The sequence below is a fragment of the Misgurnus anguillicaudatus genome, chromosome 3 (genome assembly GCF_027580225.2).
Source record: "Misgurnus anguillicaudatus chromosome 3, ASM2758022v2, whole genome shotgun sequence".
NCBI classification, from domain to species: Eukaryota; Metazoa; Chordata; class Actinopteri; order Cypriniformes; family Cobitidae; genus Misgurnus; species Misgurnus anguillicaudatus.
The window spans coordinates 11159056-11184038 of record NC_073339.2 but is presented as its reverse complement, the minus strand read 5'-3'; the positions used below and the strand labels follow the sequence as shown (position 1 = coordinate 11184038).

Genomic DNA, 24983 nt, shown 5'->3' with positions numbered 1-24983 from the left:
AACATAAAGCCACAAGTCTCAACTAGGCCACTAGGTGTCAACGGTTTGCTGCATACTCTTACCACAAATTAATAAATTACTCTCACTACGTTTTTTTCCCAAAATGGTGATGATATATGAAAACAACACTCAGTGAGCTTTCCAACGATATATAGTTTGTCATGATTAGATAAAAATTCACATGGAAAACACCAAAGTAAATGTAGGCGTCCCGCTGGCGGTACAGTGACATTTAGCAGGATTATCACACACTTTTCAAGTGAATCGCATACTCTCCCTACATAAATTACTTTATAAAACAATGTTGAAATATTTTTTTTCTAAAGGCTTGGACCTTTCCAACGATACATAGTTTATCATGACTCAATAAAAATGGACATTAAAATGATCAAAGTAAACTTAGGTGTCCCGTATACGAGACAGACGGTGGCATTTAAATGGTTAAACTTCAATATCTTTAGACAAAACTATATTTTTTAATTATTCCAATTCATCAATAATTGTATAAGTGTCTTCTTTCGAATGAGACCAACCTTATGTTTATATTCAAAAGCATTCATGAATTACAACTACAGAATTTAAGTTTGCATAATCCATTTTCATGATACAGTGGGGTGACCGTTAAGGGGTTAAAAATCTAACCATATAGATAAAAGCATGACTTTGGACACAAAGTGTACCTGCAATTATATATATTATTGTCCAAGTTACTCAAATGCCTACAAATTTGGAGTGGCCTATATGTAAAACCCGTACCACGTCATGTAACACTTTAACAATTACTTTGTAATGTAAAAACATGGTAAATATTTTATAAGCACTATAAATGTTTCATCACATGTTACATTTTGCGTTGCTAAAATCCAGTAAATTGCTATTAACCAAACTCCCAACTCCATTGCTTCACGTAAACGTGGTACTAGGCACGATCCCTCCTAACCAATCACAAACCACATTGCTCCATTTTCTTTCATGCAATAATGTGTCTCTTCATTACACTAATATCATCTGAGTTTGTCATGTCTGTGTTCTTTCTTTGCTGTCGTCATTTAACCGCGTCAGTCACTAAGAGGCGTAAGGCTCATCTGAAGAGGCTGGACCGCAGATGGACGCTAGGTGGAATAGTCAACCGCCAACAGAGTCGAGGTGAAAATACACGCATGCCTGCATTGACTTGAACGCATGCAGACGCGTGCGTGATGATGAGTTTGTGTGTTTGAGCCGTAATGATCTCTTATTTACATAAATACGCATGCAGACACACCTAACACATCATCATGCCGTTAACTTTTTGTAATCCAAACCCTCCTTTTGAGTCAGGCTCTCAAAGCATGCTGGGTGGCCATCTGTGATCCATTGTAAAATCTTAATTATACTTTGCTTGCTTTATGTCTGTATTTATGTCTGTATGTCTGTGTATATTAATCAAAAACGAGAAGTCGGTTGTTTGTGGTAAAGCTTGTTAAAGATTGTTCATACTCGCCCTGTATGAGTACCAACTGACTTCCATAGTAGGAAGAACAAGTACTATGGAAGTCAATGGGTACCGTCGACTGTGTGCTTACCATCATTTTTTAAAATATCTTTATTTGTGTTTAACAGAAAAACTCATTCAGGACATGACGAACATTTTTTGGGGTTAACTATCTCTTTATAAGTCCTTTTGTGAACATCAGCATCCATACAATAAAATTTGGCTTATTGTTGCCATAAATGGGTTAATTGTGGAAGAAGATGAGATCAATCTACATTATAAACATAGCTCTTATTAGAGCACACTAGATAGTAGAGACATTTTCAGACCATATGTGTAAGGTGGTTGATGGTTACCATGGTAACCATAATGTGTAGTTACCCGCCAAATCCCATAGTTACTATTACTGTAAAACCTTCACTATAAATGAACATGCAGTCTCTATTAAATATGTTGTCGTGATGGTTTATCTCTGTATTTCTGGGCGCTCAGTTTACATTAGGATACAGATGATGGTTTGATAGGTTTTGGATGGGATGCGATGCTGTTTCAGCGGCTCCGCTGCCGTGCTGTCTCTCCCTCATTATTTCCTCCACGCTTTGCTCTGAATCATTGAAGAACTCATTGGAAACTCGCAGTGGAAAGTCTGGAACGGGTTTCCTGCTGGTGGCGTACAGTGTGCGCGGCTGCTTTTAATCCTGTTATTTTTTACTGTATACATACTAATGAGTCAGTGGACGCCTGGTCCGGAGACAAAGAGCAGACGGCGGTTTCAGATGGACCGTTGCTTTATAAACAAAAAAGCAAAAGCAGGTCAGAGTTAGGGATGGTTTCAGGAAGCTTGTTTAAGAGTTATGATCTTAGACGTGAATGATCTTACAATGCAACAAATGGAAACTTGCAACATATTTTTAATGGAAGTGTTTACCTACATTTTTAAGCACACATGCTAAACTGTTCGCTTTAAATGCTTATATCTTCTGTATGTGAATGTTGATTCATACCAAAATGTTTTTTTGCATAGTTGTGTTTGACACATGAAAACGTCTAGGATTATGTATGTAACTGTTGTTCCCTGAGAAAGGAACGAGACGCTGCGTCTCCCTTGCCATACCTTCTGCGTCCCTGTAACGTCGTCTTTGGCAATATTTCATAGAGATATACTTCCTGGCTCCCATGTCACCCTGTCTTCGTCGTTAAGCCTCGCCATTGGTTGAATTTGATATACACATTCAGACACACTTAACCCTGGAGGCGTCCCTAAAGTGTCACCACAGTGATGCAGCGCGAGTTCCCTCGAAAGGACCGGTCGTGTCTCTGAACTGAGATCTGTTTAAGTTTCAAAACAATTTATTAAGCAACTGACTCTTTAAGTTGCTTAAGAGTTATGAAAACAGCATTTAACTCTTTCACCGCCAGCGTTTTTAAAAAAAGTTGCCAGCCAGCGCCAGCGTTTTTCATGATTTTCACAAAAGTTTAATGCCTTCCAGAAAATGTTCTTCTTCAAATATATAAACATACAATATACCAAATGAAAGAACAGACCCTCTGCTTTTAAACAAAAAAAAAAAAAAAAAACGTTTCATCCTACATTCAGCAGTTCTTTTGTAATCAGCTTTTGAATATGGGTAGGTTTCTGCAAAAACACCACATTTTGAGCAAAAAGCAGAGATAATTCCATTTTTGTGATGGACTTTTCATAGAGATCCCATTCAGAGCGATCTTTAACCCTCAAACGCTCCTCGTTTTCTGTTTACACTTCTGGCCCTTGGGGTGTATATGACCCCTAAATTGAAAGCATAATTGTAAGAAAAATATACATTTTCAATAATACAAAAAAATATCTTTTTTTTACTTCTCATCTATAAAATAAAGCTGTGTTTTGAGAGCTTTGAAGTACTTTTGTACCTATTTACCACTAAAATCCTCAACTACACCATTTGCTTTCCTGAAAAATATCAAATTTTTATGAAAATTCACATAAATTATTATCTAAATTTGATTTAAATTGTTTTTAGATATTAATATAGGTGTGGGGTGTTGAATTCAGGCATCGGTTTTAAGAAAAAAACATAAGAGAATTACAGTGTAGGAATTAAATCATTTAGACCGGCAGATTCCCATAGAGACCCATTCATTTTCCTGGATATGGACAACTGCTCAAATCATTACTTTTGTGATACATTTTGTAAATTTATGTTTATATAAACATTAGAAAGGATATTAAAAATAAATATTATGTCAAATAGTATTTTTTTTATAGTTTTTTATGCATTTTGAAATGTCTGTTTTTACAAAATGCCATAGAAATTTGACTGAGTGTAAGTGTGTGTGTGTGTCTGTGTGTGTGTGTGTGTGTGCGTGTGCACGCATGTGTGTGCGCGCACCTGTGTGTGTGTGTGTGTGTGTGTGTGTGTGAGAGAGAGAGAGAGAGAGAATGAGGGAGAGAGAGAGAGAGAGCCAAGCATGTGTGCTTGAGAGAATGTGTGTGAGAGGCAGAGGGAGAGAGCATGTGAGTGTGTCTGTGTTTGTGTGTGTGAGAGAGAGAGTGTACATGTGCGTGCATTAGGTTACACCCCTTTGTATCCTTTTTCTACATTTGTGACTGATTTTATTTGCCAAATTTTATAAAAATGCTCTCTGTGGTAGTCATGCGTGTGTGCGTTTGTCTGCGTGTGTTTGTATGTGTTTGTGTGTGCGTGTGTGGGTTTGTATGTGTGTGTGTGGGTTTGTGTGTGTAGGTTTGTGTGTGTGTGTGTGTGTGTGTGTGTGCGCGCATGTGTGTGTGTGTGTGTGTGTGTGAGAGAGAGAGAGAGAGAGAGTGTGTGAGAGAGTGTGCATGAGAAGGAGAGAGAAAGAGCATGTGTGTGTGTTTGTGTGTGTGTGTGTGTGTGTGTGTGTGTGTGTGTGCGTGCGTGCATGCGTGTGTGAGCGTGTTTGTGAGTGTACATGTGTGTGCATTATGTCACACCCCTTTATGTGTTATTTTCTGCATTTGTGACTGATTTTATTTGCCAAATTCCACACAAATGCTCTCTGTGGCAGTCATCCCTGTGTGTGTTTGTGTGTGTGTGTATTTGTGTGTGTTTGTGTGAGCATGTGTTTTTTGCATTGCATTTGTGCACAAGTACCAGGCCTTCATTTCTGTGTCAAAATTTTCAGATTTATGCTGGATTTATTGATATTTATTTTTTGACAAATGGAAAAAAAGTACATTTTTTGCATTTCCCATTCACTTTCAATTGGGGTCATATTGACCCCAAGGGACAGATTGATAAAAAAAAAGTTTACATAGCTTTAGAACAACCGAATCAAGCCCAGTTTTTTTTTGTGCATGTAAAGATAGATTATTTAGGAAAAGTCACAAAGTTTTACATCTCTGAGATGAAGGGAACCTTTTTTGTTAACCAATGAAATGTCGTTTGGGGTCATATTGACCCCAAGGACCGATTGAGGGTTAAAACAGACACGGACATGCAGCAGCTTGTCATAGGGCAATACTTCCGGTTTTCCACCTAGTGGATAATAGCGGTATTGCGGAAAGACGGAAATACTTGTCATTGGCGGGGAAGCGTTTTCTCTTGATTGACGAGATATCTCGTCAATGGCGGGGAAAGAGTTAAACATGACTTAAAGGGGTATAGTCTCAAAATCTCGTCTGATGGTAATAAAAGCGCGTTTTTAAGGTGCAAAGTACTGAAAGGAACGTTTATCTGACAGGAAGTTTCATTGTATCAGGTATGTGCGTGTACCATATTTTTCCACTGGCAGCACGACTAACATGGCAGGGCATCTGCGGGGTCAAGGTCAGATATTATATTTTATAAAAGTGTAGTCTAAAAATGGCAAAGCATTTTTTGTGCTTTCAAAAAAAAATTAAAAATCGAGAATCGAATCGTATCGTGGCCTTAGAATCGAAAATGAAATCGAATTGAGGATTTGGAGAATCGTGACACCACTATAAAATATACTGTAGAAAATGTTTTTTTTCTGCGATTCTTCCTGTGTGTATGATGAAAAATGGAAAGCAATATGGATTCCGATCAAACGTTCATGATACTATAGTAATCATTTAAAAATTATAACCAAATTTTCTTTCATTTTTGGGTGAACTGTCACTTTAAATGTGCCAGAAATAGCAGAAATGCTCTAGACAGACCCCGTCGGCCCAAAAGGCGGCCTCCGGTTAACTTATAGTATGTGAAATGTTAAGTGAGTTCTAGCAGGGTCAATATGTCTGGAATGATGTATGTAGTCGTAATCTCTCTCTCTTTGAACTCTCTTCAACATACAGCAGTAGTTTTTGGGTCACGGATGCTGAGGGAGAACTTGCCTTGTAAAAGTCTGTTGGCACACAAGTGCATGCAAAACTGAACTAATGTGTTCTGGACCGACCCGAGTTTTTCCAGCATCCAGAACGGTTCCCTTTGAGAATACTGCTGACTGGTGGAAATGGCATTTTTTGAGGCATTTTTTACATTTATTTTTATTTTTTGGGCTTTGGCCCTTTCACCCTCAATCTCTCAATACTGTAGCTGCTTTTTTGATTTTAGCTGTTGATGGATGAGAGGTAGCAGATGATGGTCATTGTTAATGGTACAGAGTCTATGGAGGTCGAAATATGACTGAAATTAAATGCAGAATTAATTAATTAATCAAATGCGGAAATAAATATATTACCTGAAATAAATAAATAAATATATGAATGGACAAATAAATAAATAAGTGTAGTTAAATTAGTAGTGAATTAGTTAAATTCATACATTTTATTTTATTATTTTGTACCATTTGTGTTATACTACATTTATTTATGCATGTATTTGTGTATTTCTACATTAATTTATTTTTAAATTTATTTATTTCACTGTTTCACTCAAGTCATTTTTGTCCTCCATATATTTCGCCTCCATAAGAGTCAAATGTGGATTTCTTTTTTCCTTCCATTTTTATGATCTGAGATCAGTTTTTTTTCAGAGTGCTATAAATTTGTTTTGGTTGTAGGTCAGAGGTTCAAAATAAGGAGTCTTTTTTAGGATGTGTGCGTATACTCTAAAACAGTGGTTCTCAAGCTGGGGGCCAGTTTTATGACATTATATATAATACATTAATTTATCATACATTCTGTGTAATTAAACCTCAGAAAAATGAGGCTATTTACTAACAGCAATATGTTGTATAAATAATTATGTTTTGTTTAATTACAATGTTTTATTTCATATATTTTCTTTGGGGGGCTGCAAAGGGTTGCACCTTACATAAGGGGGGCCGCACAGCGAAAAAGTTTGAGAACCACTTCTTTAAAAGATGCCTAGATTTTGCAACTCATGGTTGGGTAAAATATGGACAAACCTAACTGTTGGTTTAAATTAACCTAGAAAATGTCCATATTTGTGATGAAACAACCCAGCATTGTTAATTTAATGTTAGGTTTGTCCATATTTCAGTCAATCGTTGGATTGTAACCCTTACCCGCCATTTTTGGAGGAATATTAATCCTCATTATAAACCTATGAACTATTTACAAAATGTCTGTAATCACAGAATAATGTTATGTTATCTTATTTGGTTTATTTATTACAAGTCATCTTAAATCCATGGCCACGAATATCCTTATATATGTTTTTGCCCATACACGTATTGTGTATATAGTTTAATACATTGAACATGCAAAGACGTTGTTTTTAACATTACCAATCCTGTTAAACCTTTACTCCAGAAAAAAAACTTTGACATATACAATACAGTACACAGCTATTCAAATATACATATATGATACTTATTATTATCAACTATATTATCAGTGGTGTACATAATGAACTGGATTGTTTTCATTATCTTAGAATGAGACGTTTTTATCTTTAAACCACGCAGGAAAGTTGCCGTCATGTTTTTTACAGTAGCCCTAAACAGACAAACTGCCGTAACACAGCGTTTCGTCCCTACGTTGTTTCAGACGACAACATGTTTGTCCTACTTAGGGCTGTAACGATTAATCGTGCAAATGCACGCTTTCTCAATCAATGAATTTGAATGAATTACGGTAAATTCACAGCACACCCCAAAGCCAGGGGGCGCTCTCATGCAGAAACTCCCTTTGTGCCACAGAAGTAGCAGCATTACAAACACTATTCCAGGAAATGTCTACAGGAATTTTTATTGCTGTTCTTCAAATTGTTTCAGGTATTTTCATGATAATAAAGAATATTTTGAATGATTTTTATTTAACGAGTGTTGCTTTTTTAAAATGCACGTTATATACGACTCAGACACATAATGATTTTAGATTGATAAGGACTTCCTACTGACCAAATGCCGTAGTACACGCACAAGCTGTGCACGAAACACAGAATCGCAGCCTTGCGGTTCAGAATCGATTTTTGACAGGCATTTTTAATGGGACACACGATTAATGGTTACAGCCCTAGTCCTACTGCAGCTACCGTAGCTTCTCATTGCGTTTTGAAATTGAGATTGGTTGCAATTCACAGTCTCACCACTAGATGCTGCTAAAAATCTACACACTGTTCCTTTAAATGCTGGATAGACTTGAGGACAAAAATAAACATTTACACAGATGTTTTCTAACATATAAGGTAGGATCAAGTATGATTAAATGTGTTTTTTATCAGAAGCGCCAGACCACTGCAGGATATTTTCGACTTGTCATATGTCTAGTAAACAGATATCCCAGCGTGTGTACTGTCGGTAGAGCATTTAGTGTTTCTGTGTAGACCTTACAATCGGAGTGACTAACTGGCCTGAATTCATCTCATCTGTTTTTGACACACTGTGTTTTTACTTCTTAGTGAAGCAGGATATTTATCTCTCTTTATATGTTGTTTTTCGGTTTCAACACTTATAGTACGTCTCATATTAACACTCTTAAATCTCACTTCATGGATTTAAGCAGTCTGTCACACAACGGGAGACAGCAGCGTTTGATATGTAGATATTAAACACAGATATGTAGTATGTAAACATTGTTGATATATGTTTTATGTGTAATTTGGGGCGGGGAAATACTTTATTGTCTCTCAAGCATCGTCAGTGCTCGAAAAGAAATGGTAATAGAAACTGGCTAAATCTCATGAAAGACTAGGTCATATTTTACTAGTTCCTATGTGTGACCCTGTCTGTGTAATCCAGGCTAAAGTCTCTTAATCTTTGATTGAGTCAACCTTTAACATTATTGTACATAATTATTTATTGACATTATATAGTAAATCACAAAAAAATGACTTTAGCTGGGTTTTTACAGACTGGGTCGCAAAGTCTATTTGGCTCCTGTTTTGCTTTTTTAAACAACAAAAAAGTCACCGGTTATTCCACATAAGATGGAAATTTATGTCAAAAGTAAAAACGAAAGCAAATTAAATTTTCCTTTTTTATTTTTGTCTTCAGAAGAGAAATATGTAACCATTCAGCCATATGCCAGTCAGGGAAAAGATGAGATCGGGTTCGAGAAAGGAGTGACCGTGGAGGTCATCCAGAAGAACCTGGAAGGATGGTGGTACATCAGGTAAGCGATCACTTCCTCTCATTTTAATCCTTATATTATACATTATTAAAATCCTGTCCTCCGTAATCTCTCATCTTAATGTGTTTTAATATGTTTGGTTATTGCTCCACTTGTATGCAGAAACCCTGTGTAGAGATCTCTGTGTACACACCAACGCAAAGCAATAAATCCAAACGACTATATAGACGACAACATTTTGTAATAATTTATGGCTTTGTTGACGTGAATGTTTCCTCTGTGTTGGTCAGAAAAACAATGTAGTCCCTTTGGGACCAGAAATACTTTTGTTTTTGTGTTAAAGGCAGAGCTGGCAGCTAATCTCACTGAAAACATAGATTGTGCTGACCTCTGCTGGTTAAATAGGAATCACTAATTTATTTACGTAAAAGTATTGTATACTATTTTTAATGCAACAACAAAAAACAGATGTGGCCTACTGCAATATTTATCGATGTAAACATGCACCAAATAAATATTTATTTTAAGCTGTTTTTGAATGCATAACGACATCGGGTTGCACTTTCGTCAAATAAAAACTTAAAAAAGAAGGCCTAATGTAACCACACTTTCATGTTTACCAGGTATCAGGGAAAAGAGGGCTGGGCCCCGGCCTCATACCTGAAGAAACTGAAAGACGATCTTTCCCCGAGGAAGAAGACTCTGACGGGCCCCGTGGAGATCATCGGGAACATAATGGAGATCAGTAACCTCCTCAACAAGAAGGCCGTCAGCGAGAAGGACATTCAAACCGACGGAGAACCCACCACCCCCGAGCGCCACATTTCCAAGAGCGAGATCAGTTTACCCATCCAGTATGCCCCGGAGGCTGGAGGGGCACCCGCAGCGGGCAGCGATTTAGGAATGGGGTCTGGATCTAGCGCCGCCCCACTGGAGAACAAGAGCAGGGCGGAGCCGGGCTCACCTGCCGTAGCCCGGGTAGCGCCGCATAGAGTTGAGATAGGTGAGTGAACAGTGTGGGTTAAGACATGAATAAACATTGAGAATGTTATGTGATAGAACAGTTTGATGTATAAAACTAAAAATGTTTTGTAAATGTAGACAAAAAAATAAGTTGTTGTTCTTATGAGTATACATTATATATTTTTAGAAAAAAAGTATAATAAACAGAATATTTATATAATCTTGATATCTAACAAATTAATGTTATCACTGGTGTTATTTTGCACATAGGATTCGATGCCATAGGTAACCTTTCTTTGTGGTAAAGGAATATTTTCTAACATTTCATCCAGGTGTTGCACACTGTGATAATAATGTGACACATTCACCATCCTTGTTACTTATGATTTAGTTTATCTAATATGTACACTATGCTACTAATCAAATCACAACATGCTTTCTTGTAAAATGTATGTTGGGATTCACATACTAATATGAGCAAGCACTGAAATGTAGACATATAATCAGACAGATCCCCAGATTCTTTCAGAGATTGCCAAAATATGTCATAAAACCCCAGACACTTGTTGCAAATGCAAGCTTAAAGGGATAGGTCACCTAAAAATGAAACTTCTGCCATCATTTATTCACTATCATACCTGTATAAATGTCTTTGTTTTGCTGAACACAAAGAAAGATATTTGTAATGAAGCTGGAAACAGAAGCACCATTGACTTACATAGTAGTTAAAAGAATACAATGAAAGTAAATGGGGTCTCTTATTGGTTTGGTTACAAATATTCCTTAAAATACTTCCTTTGTGTTTAGCAGAACAAAGACATTTTACAGGTTAGCAACAACATGAGAATGAGTGAATAATGACAGAATTTAGATTTTTGGGTGAACTATCCCTTTAAGTAAACACCCACTCAAACCAAGAGTGATAACTATAAAGATAACTAGATCAATATCTGTATTAGTGTCTGTACCAATGGACAAAAATGTTATGATTATACTAGGATTTGCACTGTGTTTTTGATTGGTTGTCAATATTTTGTTGTTCATTAGCTAGAAAAAATCGCTCTGAAAGTGATCCCAACAATATTGCTTCTCTTTTTTGTGATTGTTATAGTGATGTACAGTGTACTCAGCTATTTACTTACATTTACAATGATTTATCAAACTTTAGCCTTAGAATTATTGTTATCATTTTTGGTTTGAACAGACCTTAAAGGTAGGGTGCATGATCTCTGAAAGCCAATGTTGACATTTGAAATCACCTAAACAAACACTCCCCTATCAGAATAGAATCTGGAACATCTTTTGATAGACCCGCCCCACACATACACAACCCAGGCAGCGATGTTGGTTAGTAGACATGCCCCTTACTGCTGATTGGCTACAAGTGTGTACTCGGCCTGACTCCCTTTTCCAAAGTGTTTTTCAAAAATCATGCTACCGCCTTTAAAGTGATACTCCAGCCAAATATCAAAATTACCACCCTGAAGCCATCCGAGATAACATATGTGCATCATCTTTCAGAAGAACACATTACGAGTTATTGTAGTAAATGTCCTTGCTCTTCCGAGCTTTATAATGAAAGAAAACAGGGATCAAGATGGCATAGCTAACGGAAGCTAGTTATTATAGTTTATAAAGTTTAAAATCTGGATATTTTTCTTAAAAAATCACATCGATTACCCGCAAAAGACCTTTATTAACCCCTTGGAGCCATGTGGATTATTTCTGTGAAGGATGGATGCCCTTTTTTGGGGGGTTTAAAGTCAGAAGTTATTTCCTGATCCCTGTTTTCAACATTATAAAGCATGGAAGAGCAAGGACATTTACTAAAAAACTCCAAATGTGTTCGTCTGAAAAATTATGGGAATATCTCGCTGTATCACAGATTCATTAAAGGGGACATATAATGAAAATCTGACTTTTTCCATGTTTAAGTGCTATAATTGGGTTCCCAGTGCTTCTACCAACCTAGAAAATGTGAACAATATCAACCCAGTAACTTAGTTTTGGTAAACCATTCTCTGCAAGCATGTGAAAAAATAGCTAATTGAAATTTGGCTCCCCTTGTGATGTCAGAATGTGATAATACTGCCCCTTAATCTGCACTATCCAACCACGCCACTGCTATTTAGTGCAGAGATCAGCTCATTTGCATTTAAAATGACACACCCAAAACGGCACATTTTTGCTTACACCTACAAAGTGATAATTTTAGCATGCTATAATAAATTATCTATATCATATTCTGAGCTAGAACTTCACATATGTACTCTGAGGACACCAAAGTTTTATTTGACGTATTAAAAAAGTTTTGTGAAATGTCCCCTTTTTAGGCTGAATAGATAATGGAGTTATTTAGATATTTGGCTGGAGTATCCCTTTAAGTTGCAACATGTTTTTAATAAGTATTTTCGATAGCTCCAGTTTTTGATTTGGCCCCAATTTGGCCATACATCAAATCTTTGTCGATAACTAAAAAAAAATGTTTACACATTTAGCAAACTCTTATTCAAGGTGACTTGAATAAATATATATTAGGCTACTTATATGCACTGTGTCTGCATTCCCTGGCAGTTAAACCTATGACTACAGCATTGGTCAACCAGTACCACCAATAACTCAGGCTAATATCATGTATGTGTGCACTCGACATCATACACCTTTTGTCCCTTAATTTCAAACTCCTAGGTTTAAACTAATAAAAAATTGACTGACTTGAGCGAAGAGATGGATTGTAAACATGCTATGTATTCCATCAACAGGATCTCCAAACCTCAGACAAAAACCCCCTCCACGAAGAGAGGCGAATTTGGTAGGTTATGAAAACAAAAAACTAATTTGTGCAATTTTTTGAAGCATTTATTTATTAAATATTATTGCTTTTCAATGCTCAAGGCGTTCCAGTTGCCCAAACCTCCAGAGCCCCCTGCTGTGGAAGCGGAGTACTACACCATAGCAGAGTTTCAGTCCAGTATCTCGGATGGCATCAGCTTCCATGGAGGACAAAAGGCTGATGTAAGGCTTCACATGTTCTCACTCTCTTCTCTGACAGTGATTTAACTGCCCTGTATGCTGTTACTGTGTAGTTACTTGCTGCTATTTTAAACCTCTACTATTTTACTTTTCTTTTAACACAAAAAATAGTTTTTATGTAATAAATACTGTGGAGTATGACAAGATGCCAAAATCAAGATTTGTAGTAGTTGTAATATCCACCATTGTATTGTTTAACACACATGATGTGTTTTCAGGTCATAGAGAAGAACTCTGGTGGCTGGTGGTATGTCCAGATTGGTGACATGGAGGGTTGGGCGCCCTGCTCCTACATCGATAAACGCAAGAAACCCAATCTGAGCCGGAGAACCAGCACACTCACCCGCCCCAAAGTTCCACCCCCTGCTCCGCCTGTCAAAAAACAAGAATCTGAGGATTCACCCTCTCTGGGCAACTCAGCCTCGAAAGCTTCCGAATCCCCCGGCCAGCATGGCGTCTACGAGGAGCCAGAATACGACGTTCCAGCCATGGGCTTTGAAACTGATCTGGAACATAATTCCCCCAAACCACAGACTCGTAAGTTTCAGATTAAAAGCAATCCGGCAGCCGCAGAGAGGATTGCTCAGGCTGGCAAAGCATCGCCTTTATTGAAAGTGATGACCTCGCCCTTGAGGAAAAGAAACTCTTTGGAGGATGTCAACAAGGAGGAGGTGATTTATGAAAATGATGGGTTTAGGTTCCCCTCCAATGACTTTGCCTCCTCTAGAGATTCAAGTGTTTGCAATAAAGACACCCAAAGGAGTCTCACCTTGGGACGCAAACCTCTAAGTTGCACTTCCTCTCCAGGAGGAGGGAGACCCTTCCGAAAGGTACCCCCCGATCTTAACCGGAGCCATTCTCTTGGCCGTACCGAGAGACATAGCCACAAGTCGTCTTCAGACGAATTGGGTCGGAATCCCAAAAGAGAGCCTGTCATGCGCAAAGATGTGGAAATCCGGGTCGGACAAAGCCCGTTGGCCAGGCCCAAACCGGTGGTGCGACCCAAACCTCTCCTTACGAAGTCGGAGCCGCAAAGTCCTGAAAGAATGGACATCAGCAGCCTACGCCGACAGCTGCGTCCCACCGGCAGCCTACGGCAGGGACCTATCCGTGCGGTACGTGGTGGCGAAGACTCTGAAACGGCTTCTGTTGTGTCCTCTGAAGATTCCAACTCCTCAAGAAGTACTTCCGATCTCTCAAGTGTTTATGTAAAGAGTAGCCGAGGTGGGGAGTCAGACCATGAAAGTGTATTTTACAGAACCACAGATGCCTACGAACGAGCCCAGGAGTCGGAGATCAGCTTCCCAGGCGGCGTGGAGGTGGAGGTGCTGGATAAGCAGGAAAGCGGATGGTGGTATGTCCGTTGGGGGGAAGAGGAGGGTTGGGCACCTACTTTTTACCTGGAGCCAGTCAATCATCTCCAGAACGTAGGTGTTCACGAAGTCCGTGATAGTCCTCTCGTCGACCTCGGTAGCAGCAACAAGTCCAACAGCCTCGAGAAGAACGAGCAACGTGTTCAAGCCATGAACAACCTCAACCAGCAGAACCTGAGGAGCATAAGCAATCCTAGCCCCCCAATCCCGTCCAAACCTCCAGGGGGCTTCGGAAAACCAACTGCGATGCTGAACGGTTCGGGAGTGCGAATGCGTAACGGTGTCCGTCAGGCTGCGGTGCGGCCGCAGTCGGTGTTCGTGTCCGCACCACAGCCTTTGAAAGACACCAACATCCACACGGGATCCCTAAGAAGGAACGAATCGCTGGGTGCAGGAGACCACATGAGGTCTGGAGGTGGCGTAAGGCGAAACTCGTCCTTCACCGCCGTTCGACCACAACCGGTGAGCGACGTACGAGTGAGGGCTGGGACCACCATTACCACACCCGTTGGAAGCTCAAGCCCCTTAATTGGCCAAAGGAATGGAATTCCCATATCTACAGTAAGACCCAAGCCCATTGAGAAGACCCATCTCATTCATAACAACCTTCGAGAGGTTTACGTCTCCATCGCTGACTACCGTGGAGATGAGGAGACCATGGGTTTCTCAGAGGGCACCAGTCTTGAAGTTTTAGAAAAGAACCCAAATGGATGGTGGTACTGCCAGGTTGTGGATGGCTTACACGGGCGTAAAGGCTGGGTGCCATCTAACTACCTGGAGAGAAAGAAATAACTCCCCAAACTTGTTTGAATCATGCACAGTTGTAATGAAATATGTAAAAAGAACTGATTGGTTTGAAACAAAAAATGAACAGAGCCTTCTAGAAAGGGTTTTACATTAAAACAAGAGAAATGCAGGTGAATGTTTAGCAAAATACCTGCCGTAACTTTATGCCAAATGGGTGCCTTCGTCCATCTTTCACTGAATGTTAAGAGGAATCAGTCAAACACCAGTGAATCAACATTAATACTAAACTTCAACTTAGTGCCATAGGCATACGACTACAGAAATTACCAGACCTTTTTGTTACGATGTTGAAGAGAAAGATCATTTTAGCACAGGTGTATAACAGAAAGAGCAAAACTTTTATCACGTTTAAAACCAGAAAACGTTTTGACAAAAGTCCAAATCCAACAATGTCAAATGTTATCTAGAATTGAGTGCACTCAAAAAAGCATAACTTTGTCATTTTTAAAAACTTTTTTAAAGAAATTGTTTTGTGTTGATGTTTTCGTAACTTCCTTAGAGATGTATTTCTGCTTTCTTGTAACATCTTAACACAACCAAACAGTTGACTAAGACACTTTTTTCTGTTTGTACACTGACAAATTTACATTGTCTCAGTGGCAGCTCATTATATATATATATATGTGTCTATCTTCCCCATTATTTAATTTCTCGACAGTCCAAAATGAATTAAACATTACGTTAAATGAAAACAGTCTGTGAAAGCTGTGTCCAGTTATACATAGACCACCTCTTACTGGGTTTAAACCCACACTGTTAAAAAAGTTGGTTCAACTTAAAGTTTTTTTAAAAAGTTGCGTGCCAGCGATTTTTTTTGGTGATTTTCACAAAGTTTTACAAAATGCCTTCCAGAAAATGTTCTTCTATAAATATATAAACATACAATATATCAAATGAAAGGACAGATCATCTGCTTTTAAACAAACATACAAAAAACAGCAAAAAGTTGAAAAAAAGCTGAAAAACTTTTGTTAAAGATCAGATTCAGAACGATGATCAAAACATACACAGAGTTTTCTATGTTTTTTTAATTTGTTAATGCTTCAGTTTTTTATAAGTTGGGTAAGAGCGCCATCTTGTGGATAATAGTGGAATTATAGATTAGCATAAAAACTCATCAGGGAAGCGTCATTGACAGGGAAGCGTATTCTTTTAATTGACAAGATAATTCGTCAATGGCGGGAAAACAGTTAAAAAAGTAAGTTACCTAATTGCCTTAGAATTGTGAGTTTTTTTTCAGTTGAATTAACTCAACATGTTAAGGCAACCAGGTAACTTAATTTGAACCAACAAAACTTTTTACAGTGCAAGTTTAGTTTACAAAGTGCATCCGGTCCTACTGTTTGTAGTTATATAATTAGAGTAGACGGCTTCACTAAAGATTATAATATCGATTTGCTGCTCTGTGTGTCCTACACAGAATCTGCTGCTTTTGCGGCAATTATTCATAAATCAGGACTGGAAATACTAAGGAAACATCAGCGTTATCTCACAGGAATTTGTACGTATTTTACGAGTTGGATAATTTGTATGAAAGTGAATCGTACAAAAATGTCCGATTATTAGAAGAAAAAAACAATAATGAAAGCAAATTGCGTACGATGCGTAAAATACGTACAAATTGCCATGAGATTGCGTTGGAGCCCAAAATGTGATCACACCAAAGGAAAATACAAAAATATTTGAAAGTTTGTTTTAGATTTAGTATTTATTTTATGGGTGCAAAGAAATACAGTGTATTCAGCAAAACCTAAACGAGGTTTCAGAACTGAGAGCAAAGTTTATTTAATCGCTATATCTGGAAGCACTTGATTTTTTTAACCCAAAGAAAAGCACATTGATATGTAAGGTGAATTAATTACGATATTGCTGGGCAGTATTGAATCTAAACTTAAGTTGCTGAATGAGTGATTTCAAGGCGATGAGCATTAAAAAAGTAGCTTTTAACCTTCCGATGACAACGAGTCCGTAGTTAAATCTTTTCGATAGATTGTTGAGCTCAGTACGATAACTTTTCCCCGTTAACTTGCAATTTAATTGAACAAACAGCTGATGTTCAAGACTGCTGAAATATTTTTCTAATGAACGGTGCGAGTCCTAATTGGACTCAGCGCCGCCTTTATTTTATTTTTGTTTTCTGCTGGACAGTATTATAGTGTTAGACAATTCAATTATTAATTACCTGCTAGATTGCAGTTATATTCTATAAAGCAGATAGTTGTTTATTTTGTCTTGTTCGTTTGTTTCTGTGGTTGTGTGATCGCACATGGACAATAATGATGAATGAAGTCGTTCATTTGTTGTGAACCGACGCATTTAAGCTTTTTGTTAAAAGCAAGAATGCGTAGGTTTAAAGATGCAGTGCAATTCGTCAGCACATAATTTATTTAACAAATTTTTTTTTGTATATTTATAATTTTTGTAGATAAATATTTTTAATTATTTTAAGTACTAGTCTTACCAGGATTTTTGAATATATATTGCCATTGGTGGCTGTCTCTAAAAACTTAATATAGTTGGTAGTTTTCAAATTGGCTTCTGCTTTAATTTGAGCTTTTTTCTAGCTCTCACTTTTTGCCTTTTAAATTGGGCCTTTATTATTAACAGCAGATGTCTCAGTTGCAAATTATTATTAGTATTTATTTTTAACAAATTCAGTAAAAGATTTTCAGCTTTAAGGCCATTTTTTTACGCGTACGCGATGGTCAGCGTACAGTGCGTCTGACACAAATTTCATCAGCCGTCGTTTTTTAACCAGGCGTCATATGCGTATGCAGTATGATTTTGCAATTGTGCCTGTGTACGGAAACGAGTCAAATGAAGTACACTTTGCAACGCTGCACAAAATCAAAAATAAACAAACTATACTTAAAGGAACAGTATGTAAGAAATTTATATAAATTAATCATAAAATGGCCCTGATATGTCACTAGACATTAAGAAATCATGTTCATTTCAAATACTTATATCACTGACAACAGTGGTCTGGCCAGGATATTGTCATTTAAAAAGTGGAGTTGCAGCCCTCAACTGATGTTTATGTTGTCATTTTGTGTATTGGCCACCAGTTGTGTGATTGCAGTACCAGTTTTAGCCACACGTTTTGTGATTGCAATACCAGTTTTGACCACAATCCTACATACTGTTCCTTTAAGCCTTTATTTTTAATTGGAAGAGTGTTTTTAACCCATGGCTGATTACTGCACCTTTAGCAACTATGGGCGCTTCTTTTCTCATTATTGAGCCACATATAATGCCAGATTTTTTTTTTTTTTTTTTTTTTACAAAATCTGATTGGAAAACAAAGTGGAACCTGCATGAATTCTAGATAAGGTCTAATCATATTGCATCTTTATATTTGTCCACTAATTATAAATGGTGTTTGGATAAAAAAACATTAATGCTCCATACTTACTGTATGTAATTTGTGAATCCCACATATCCAAATTATTGTGTTGGGACCAAATTTGATCAACAAAATTGACTATCATTAACAGCAATAATGTGATTTCAAAGTCTAATTCGCATAGTTTTTCAGCTTTTAAATATGAGAAACGTGCCATTGCAAACTCTTGCGCCCCTTTTGACGAAGGCATTATAAAAAAATGTGTCGACTCACCACACCGCAGTGCTTGTGACGGATGTTGCAAAGCTCCATATACTTTATTCTTCATTTGCGTGTATTTACAAGGGAACTGTTAAACTAGTTTTTCAAACATTGTGTTATCTGCTAGCTTTGTTTCTTATTTTATTTAAGTTTTTTAATGCTTTTCAGGAACAGTATTGTGTTTTTATGTATTTTTTCTTCTTGTTCACATTTGACATACTCAGATGGAATAAGGAAATGTGCAATAGAAAACAGCCATCTCACTAATTTAGAGATAAGTATTGAAAATTGTAATTGTTTTACACAGTCATTCAAAACTCGAGAAATTTTGTCAGATGTTATAAATATTGCGCGATTTGTCCCATGGGTGTTTTTTATCGACTAAGTCAAAATGAGCATACACTGTAAAAAATAAAAGTTGGGTAACTTAAAAAAGTAAGTTGCTTGGTTGCCTCAAAGTTTTGGTTAATTCAACGTAAAAATATCAGTTGTTTTTTACACTACTATTTTGAGTTAAAGGTGCAGTGTGTACATTTTAGAAGGATATTTTGACAGCAATGCAATATAATATAAATAACTATATTATCAGTGGTGTATAAAAGACCTTATATAATGAACTGTATTGTTTTTATTACCTTAGAATGAGCCGTTTTTATCTACATACACCGCGGGTCCCCCTACATGTAAACCGCCATTTTGTGCCGCCATGTTTCTACAGTAGCCATAAACGGACAAACTGCTCTACAGCGCGCGTTTGTCACTACGTTGTCTCAGATGATGGCATGTCTGCCCTGTGACGGCTATCGTAGCTTCTCTATGTGCTTCGAAAGGGAGGGCTGCAATTCGCCAACTCACCACTAGATGCCCCCTAAAATCTACACACTGCATCTTTAACTAATATTTTTTAAGTTGAATTAAGTCAAAATTTTGAATCAACTACGTAACTTACTTTTTTAAGTTAAACCAATAAATCTTTTTATAGTGTATCATACCACACAATGTTTTAAGATTTTATGCTGAATGTTAAAACCCCTCGATTGACTTATCCACTATCTGCTCACCACTCACGTTTTGATCTATTGGTGAACTTTCTGTGTTTGGTGACCCCAATACCCATGCCAAACAAAACAGAAAAGCATGGACGTATCTTTCTCCGAGGCATTTGTACGTTCGGCCTCATCATACTGTAGATACTGGGGTAAAACCAGCAGCAGCCACACCACACACTGCCAACCGTTTGCCGTTTCTCTCTTGACATCCACCACTTCATTTCACTGTTGCCATGGCGAACACGACTTCTCTTTCTTAAATCCCATTGGTCAACAGTGATACAGTTCTTTTTGTAGTTCATTTTGTGGAGCCGTCTATGGGTGTAATATCATCCCGCATATCCAGGTTTAGTTTCTCACATCTTAAAAATAACACAGACTGCATATCCCAAGCGTGTCACGTTTCATTGCATATTGTAACTAATTTCTCATCTTTTGATCTGAATTCATTCGAATGTACTGCAAACTTTGATGCTTTTCATATCTGTTTGTTCGTCCGAGATTGAATCCACGTACTGAGAGTTTGAATTTGGTTGAAATGATGAATGTTATGGAGGACTGTTTCCAAGAGAAGCAATTTAAACGAGCTGTTATCTTTAAAAGAGGCTTGTCATACTACATGTTTCCTTTGCTATGTTTTCTATTTTTTTAGAATAGTTTTTATATAAAAGCAGGAATCAGAGGTGAGAGAGTGTGTTTGTTTAGGTGGTTTGTGTACGGGAGTTTTTCAATAGTGGAAAGAGAAAGTGACCAGATTGTTTATGATGTATGGTTAGAAATGAATCCAAAGTCAGATATGATTAAACAGCACTAATGGACTAAAAGTATTCGCTGGGGAGAGAAAACTAAAGACTTTAGAGAATCCTAATGTGGCATTCACACCAGATGCGAAAGAGTGATTTACATGTTAAATCAATGCAAAAGCGAATGGACATCCTGCGGTGCGAATGAAGCGAGTGGCGCGGGTTGAGCGTTGCCGCGGGGGGCATGCGAGTTGAAAAATCTGAACTCTGGCGGATATTCGCGCCGCGGTGGCCAATGGGGAGCTTGCTCTGGTGGTCACGTGGTTGCAGGGAGCGAGCGGAGTCGCAGAAGCCCCTCCCATGACGCGAATTTCCGCGTGAATGTCTCGAATGACTAGAATTTCGCACGCGAATGAAGCGAGTAAACTCAAAATGTTCAAGCGTCCAACTACACGCGAATAACGCATTTTTGCCACCTCTACCGCGGCTGGTGTGATTGTTCCAAAACTGTGGGTTCACACCAAGACGCGTTTGAGCCGTCAAATTCGCGTCTAACGCGTGGACGCTTGAACATTTTAAGTGTACTCGTGTATTCTGGTCATCGAGACATTCACATGGAAATTCGCGTCATCACATCTGCGACTCTGCTCGCTTCCTGTGGTCACGTCACGGCTACAGCAGGCTCCTGATTGGTTAACGCGGCAACGTTTGGATTTTTCGGCTCGCGTGTTTCCCGCGGCAATGCTCAATTTGCGTCATTCGCGCTAACTAGATCCGCTAAATGCCTCATTCGCGCCGTGAGACCTCCAAACGCGTCTTTACATTCACTTAAAGGAATAGTCTACTCATTTTCAATGTTGAGATGTGTTGTTGCCTTGACTGGGAATTGTTGATACATCCCTCTGTCGTCTCTGTGCGTGCGCGTGGGCGCTGGAGCGCGCTGCGACGCTTCGATGGCATTTGGCTTGGCCCCATTCATTCAATGGTGCCAATCGGAGATGGAGTTGGAGGTTGCCAAGCACATCAACGTTTTTCCTATTTGGGACGAGTGGTTGTGCGAGCAGGTTTGGTGGTACAAAGTGGGGCGTGGCGCTTTTCTGGGCGGATTTGGGAGAGGGACTATATTTTGTGGCGTGGTGGCGCTTTTGGGAGTACTTCGACTGGCCTGAAAAGTCTGCTCCCCTTCTCACTCTCATAATGGGAGAGGGAGGGTGTTACTGCGCCGAGTCGAAGTACTCCCAAAAGTGCTATTATGCCATGAAATATAGTTCCTCTTTTGGATCCGCTTGGAAAAGCGCTACGTTTTGTTTTGTACCACCAAACTTGCTCGTGTGGCTGCTCGTCTTGAATGGGAGGGGCGTTGATGTGTTTGGTCACTTCTGGCTTTGTCTCTGATTGGTGCCGTTGAATGGGTGGGGCTGGGCTGGATGCTGTCGGGGCGTCGCGGCGCGCTCCGGCGCTTGCGTGCGCGCGCACAGATGGTGGAGGGATGTGTCAACAGTTCTTGGTTGGGGTGGTAACATGTTTTGGTGTTGAAAATGAGTAGACTATTCCTTTAAGATTGAAATCACTCGCGCTTGACGCCTATACCGCGGCTGGTGTGAATGCAGCATAACACTTACAGCTATTAATATTATCTCACATGACATTGAGAAAATGTTAAAAAATGGTCCGACGCTGTCACTGGGGCAGCACCCTTTAAAAAGGTCCTAATATGTACCATTTAGGTATAGATCTGTATACTTTTTGTACCTCTAAGGTATTAATATGAACTCTTTAGGTGTACTTTTTTGGCAGTTAGGGACCTTTTTTAGCCATTGTGTAGTATAATAATCAGTGGTGCCGCATTTTTTTAACCAAGCACCCTTCCGTTTTAGGACATTATTATTATTTATGAAAACATCTCTCGGTGCTTCAGTACACACGAGGTTGGGAGACTTGTGAATAGATGCCAACCTCTTAATAACAATTAAAAAGTTGCCGACAGTATCTGAGAGAGAGAATAGGATCGCTCGTCTCCATCAGACCCCGCTGCGCCGTCGGGAGCCGAGTCGCTGTGAAATCACATTACCGAGCCGTCGGTTAATTACAGATGTTCAGGAAAACGTTCACAGCGAATACAAATGTCACACTGATTGTGGATGTCGTGCTGCCGGGGGGTTCGGATCAGATGCGGTGACGGATTGATCGTGTCTCTAATGGCTCACAGCACGTCGGGACGTATTAACATCAAGAGGAATCGTTTGCGCTTTCTGTGTTTACCGAGGCATCTACAGTATGTTGTGTTGGGGTGAAGCAAAAGTTGTAAGATTGCATCAATTGAGTCAAGTCTTTGTGAGGTTCCCACGGTCATGGGATACTTGGAAAATCAACCCAGAAAGCAAACGACTCCGGGCCGGATCAGCACTGGAGCAGCTGACTTCGGCACAGATCCGGCCTGGAGTCGTCTGCTGTCTGGAAAGAGTATGATGGTTTGTGTTCGGCTCAGAAAAGTGAATCTTTTTAGATAATGCTCTTCGTGAGTGCACTCTTTTGAATGGGCGAATATGTTTCCAGAAAGGATTAAAATATCTGATTATTAGTCCGTGCGACTTGGGATGTGTGGTAGAGTAGGCCGATGTTAGGATTTGGGTGGATAAAGCCGTATGTGCATGGCTGTGATGTAAGATGTGCTTAGCGGGATTTTTGGTAGGTTGTATTAAGCTCCTTCTGTGTTCATTTGCATTTATGATCAGAAGGATACAGATATAAAAGTGTTCGGCGTGAGGGCCTTCTTATCTCTTGCTGCTTTCTGTCACTCGCTGTGCTTGGCTGCCTGCTTTAATTACCATTTTTCTTCTCTTCATTAACAGTCACCGAAACGAGAGGACGTGGGGCGACTAACATCTCGGTAAAGCAATCGACCGCCAAGTGTTTTGATAAGTGTCACTTCTCTAAGTAACATTAAATAAGGGTTTATTTTGACACGCCCCCTACTTTAATCTTTTTTCTAACATGTATATTCTTGAACACTTCATCAGTCTTCCAGTCATTCTTCAACCAACGTCAGACTCTCAGACAGGTAAAGACTTTATATGGCAGTCCAACTAAAGAGGATGCTACAGGCTGTCGGTGTTACAGACCATTGAACACAATGAATGTTTGGGTGGACATTTTTTGTCATAATAAATGCATTTGAAAAATGTGCCCTTGAAAATATCGAAACAGAAAGCCTTGCATTGATATTATTGAGCGCTCAGCCAAATCTACATTTTTGTATGCATTTCTTTTACAGATAAGTGGTATGAAGCTTTAGCTTTTAATTTTCAGCAAATTAATTTTTTTTTGTTTGTGTTTTTTACTTTTTTGTTTTTGTACCTTTTTATGTTTACATTGTATCTTGCATTGTCCTAAATAAAACACAATAAAATGTATCCTTCTTGTTCTTATACATTACTTTCTTTTTATTAGACAGATCGATATGTAGCGATTTTCGGGGGTCAGTTAAAGGACAACACCACCGCTTTTCAATATTTTACCATGTTATTACCTCAACTTAGACAAATTAATACATAGCTATCTTTTTTCAATGCATGCACTTTATCTTTGTACAGCGCTTCATGTATGTGTTAGCATTTAGCCTAGACCCATTCATTCCTTAGGATCCAAACAGGGATGAATTTAGAAGCCACCAAACACTTCCATGTTTCCCTATTTAAAGACTGGTACATGAGTAGTTACATGAGTAAGTATGGTGGCACAAAATAAGACGTGGCGATTTAATGTCTAATGTGTGATGTGTTAATGATCTAATGTGTTGTCCTTAAAGGTGCAGTGTGTAAATTTTTGTGGCATCTAGTGGTGTGGTTGCGAATTGCAACCAATGGCTCAGTTCACTGATCACCCCTCGCTTTTGAAACGTATAAAGAAGCTACGGTAGCCGCCACCGGACAAACATATCATCGTCGGAGACAACTTAGTAAAAAAGTTTGTCCTGTTAAGGGATCTGTAGAAACATGGCAGCACAAAATGGCACAAAAGGGGACCCTCGGTATGTAGATAAAACGTCTCATTCTAAGGTAATAAAAAAATAACGGTTCATTATGAAAGGTCTTTTTACACCCCTGACAATATAGTTTTGTATATTATTTGGCATTTCTGTCAAGAGATTCTTCTAAAAATTACACACTGCACCTTTAACTTAACACATCTCTGTGTTATTTTCGGAACAACACACTCTGTGTTGTTTTAACACATCTTGTGTTGTCCCTTTTATTTATTTGAACTCAAAATCAACACGAAATGACACATTATGTGTTAAATAGGATAACAAAAATGAACGCATCCTTACTTGGAGTGTAAGGAATGAATGGGGCTAGGCTAAATGCTAACACAGACACGACGTGCTGTACAAAGATTAAGTGCATGCATAAAAAATTGGTATGTATTTATTTGTCTAAGTTGAGGTAAGAACATGA

General features: G+C 38.6%; 1 protein-coding gene across 7 annotated transcripts in view; it reads left to right on the top strand.

Annotated features, from left to right (window-relative positions):
- The window catches only part of sh3pxd2aa (SH3 and PX domains 2Aa), a 166285-nt gene extending 142346 nt beyond the window's left edge, over positions 1-23939 (top strand). For 3 of the 7 annotated variants that reach the window (XM_055204574.2, XM_055204577.2, XM_055204581.2), the window contains 7 exons: positions 1063-1146; positions 8876-8993; positions 9575-9954; positions 10185-10199; positions 12677-12726; positions 12810-12929; positions 13166-23939. In XM_055204574.2, coding sequence (XP_055060549.2) covers positions 1063-1146; positions 8876-8993; positions 9575-9954; positions 10185-10199; positions 12677-12726; positions 12810-12929; positions 13166-15112 — 2714 coding nt within the window. In that variant the 3' untranslated portion in view covers positions 15113-23939. The remainder of the gene's footprint in view (positions 1-1062; positions 1147-8875; positions 8994-9574; positions 9955-10184; positions 10200-12676; positions 12727-12809; positions 12930-13165) is intronic. The other 4 variants (XM_055204575.2, XM_055204578.2, XM_055204579.2 and 1 more) reach the window with 3 other exon arrangements.
- Positions 23940-24983: the final 1044 nt, after the last annotated feature.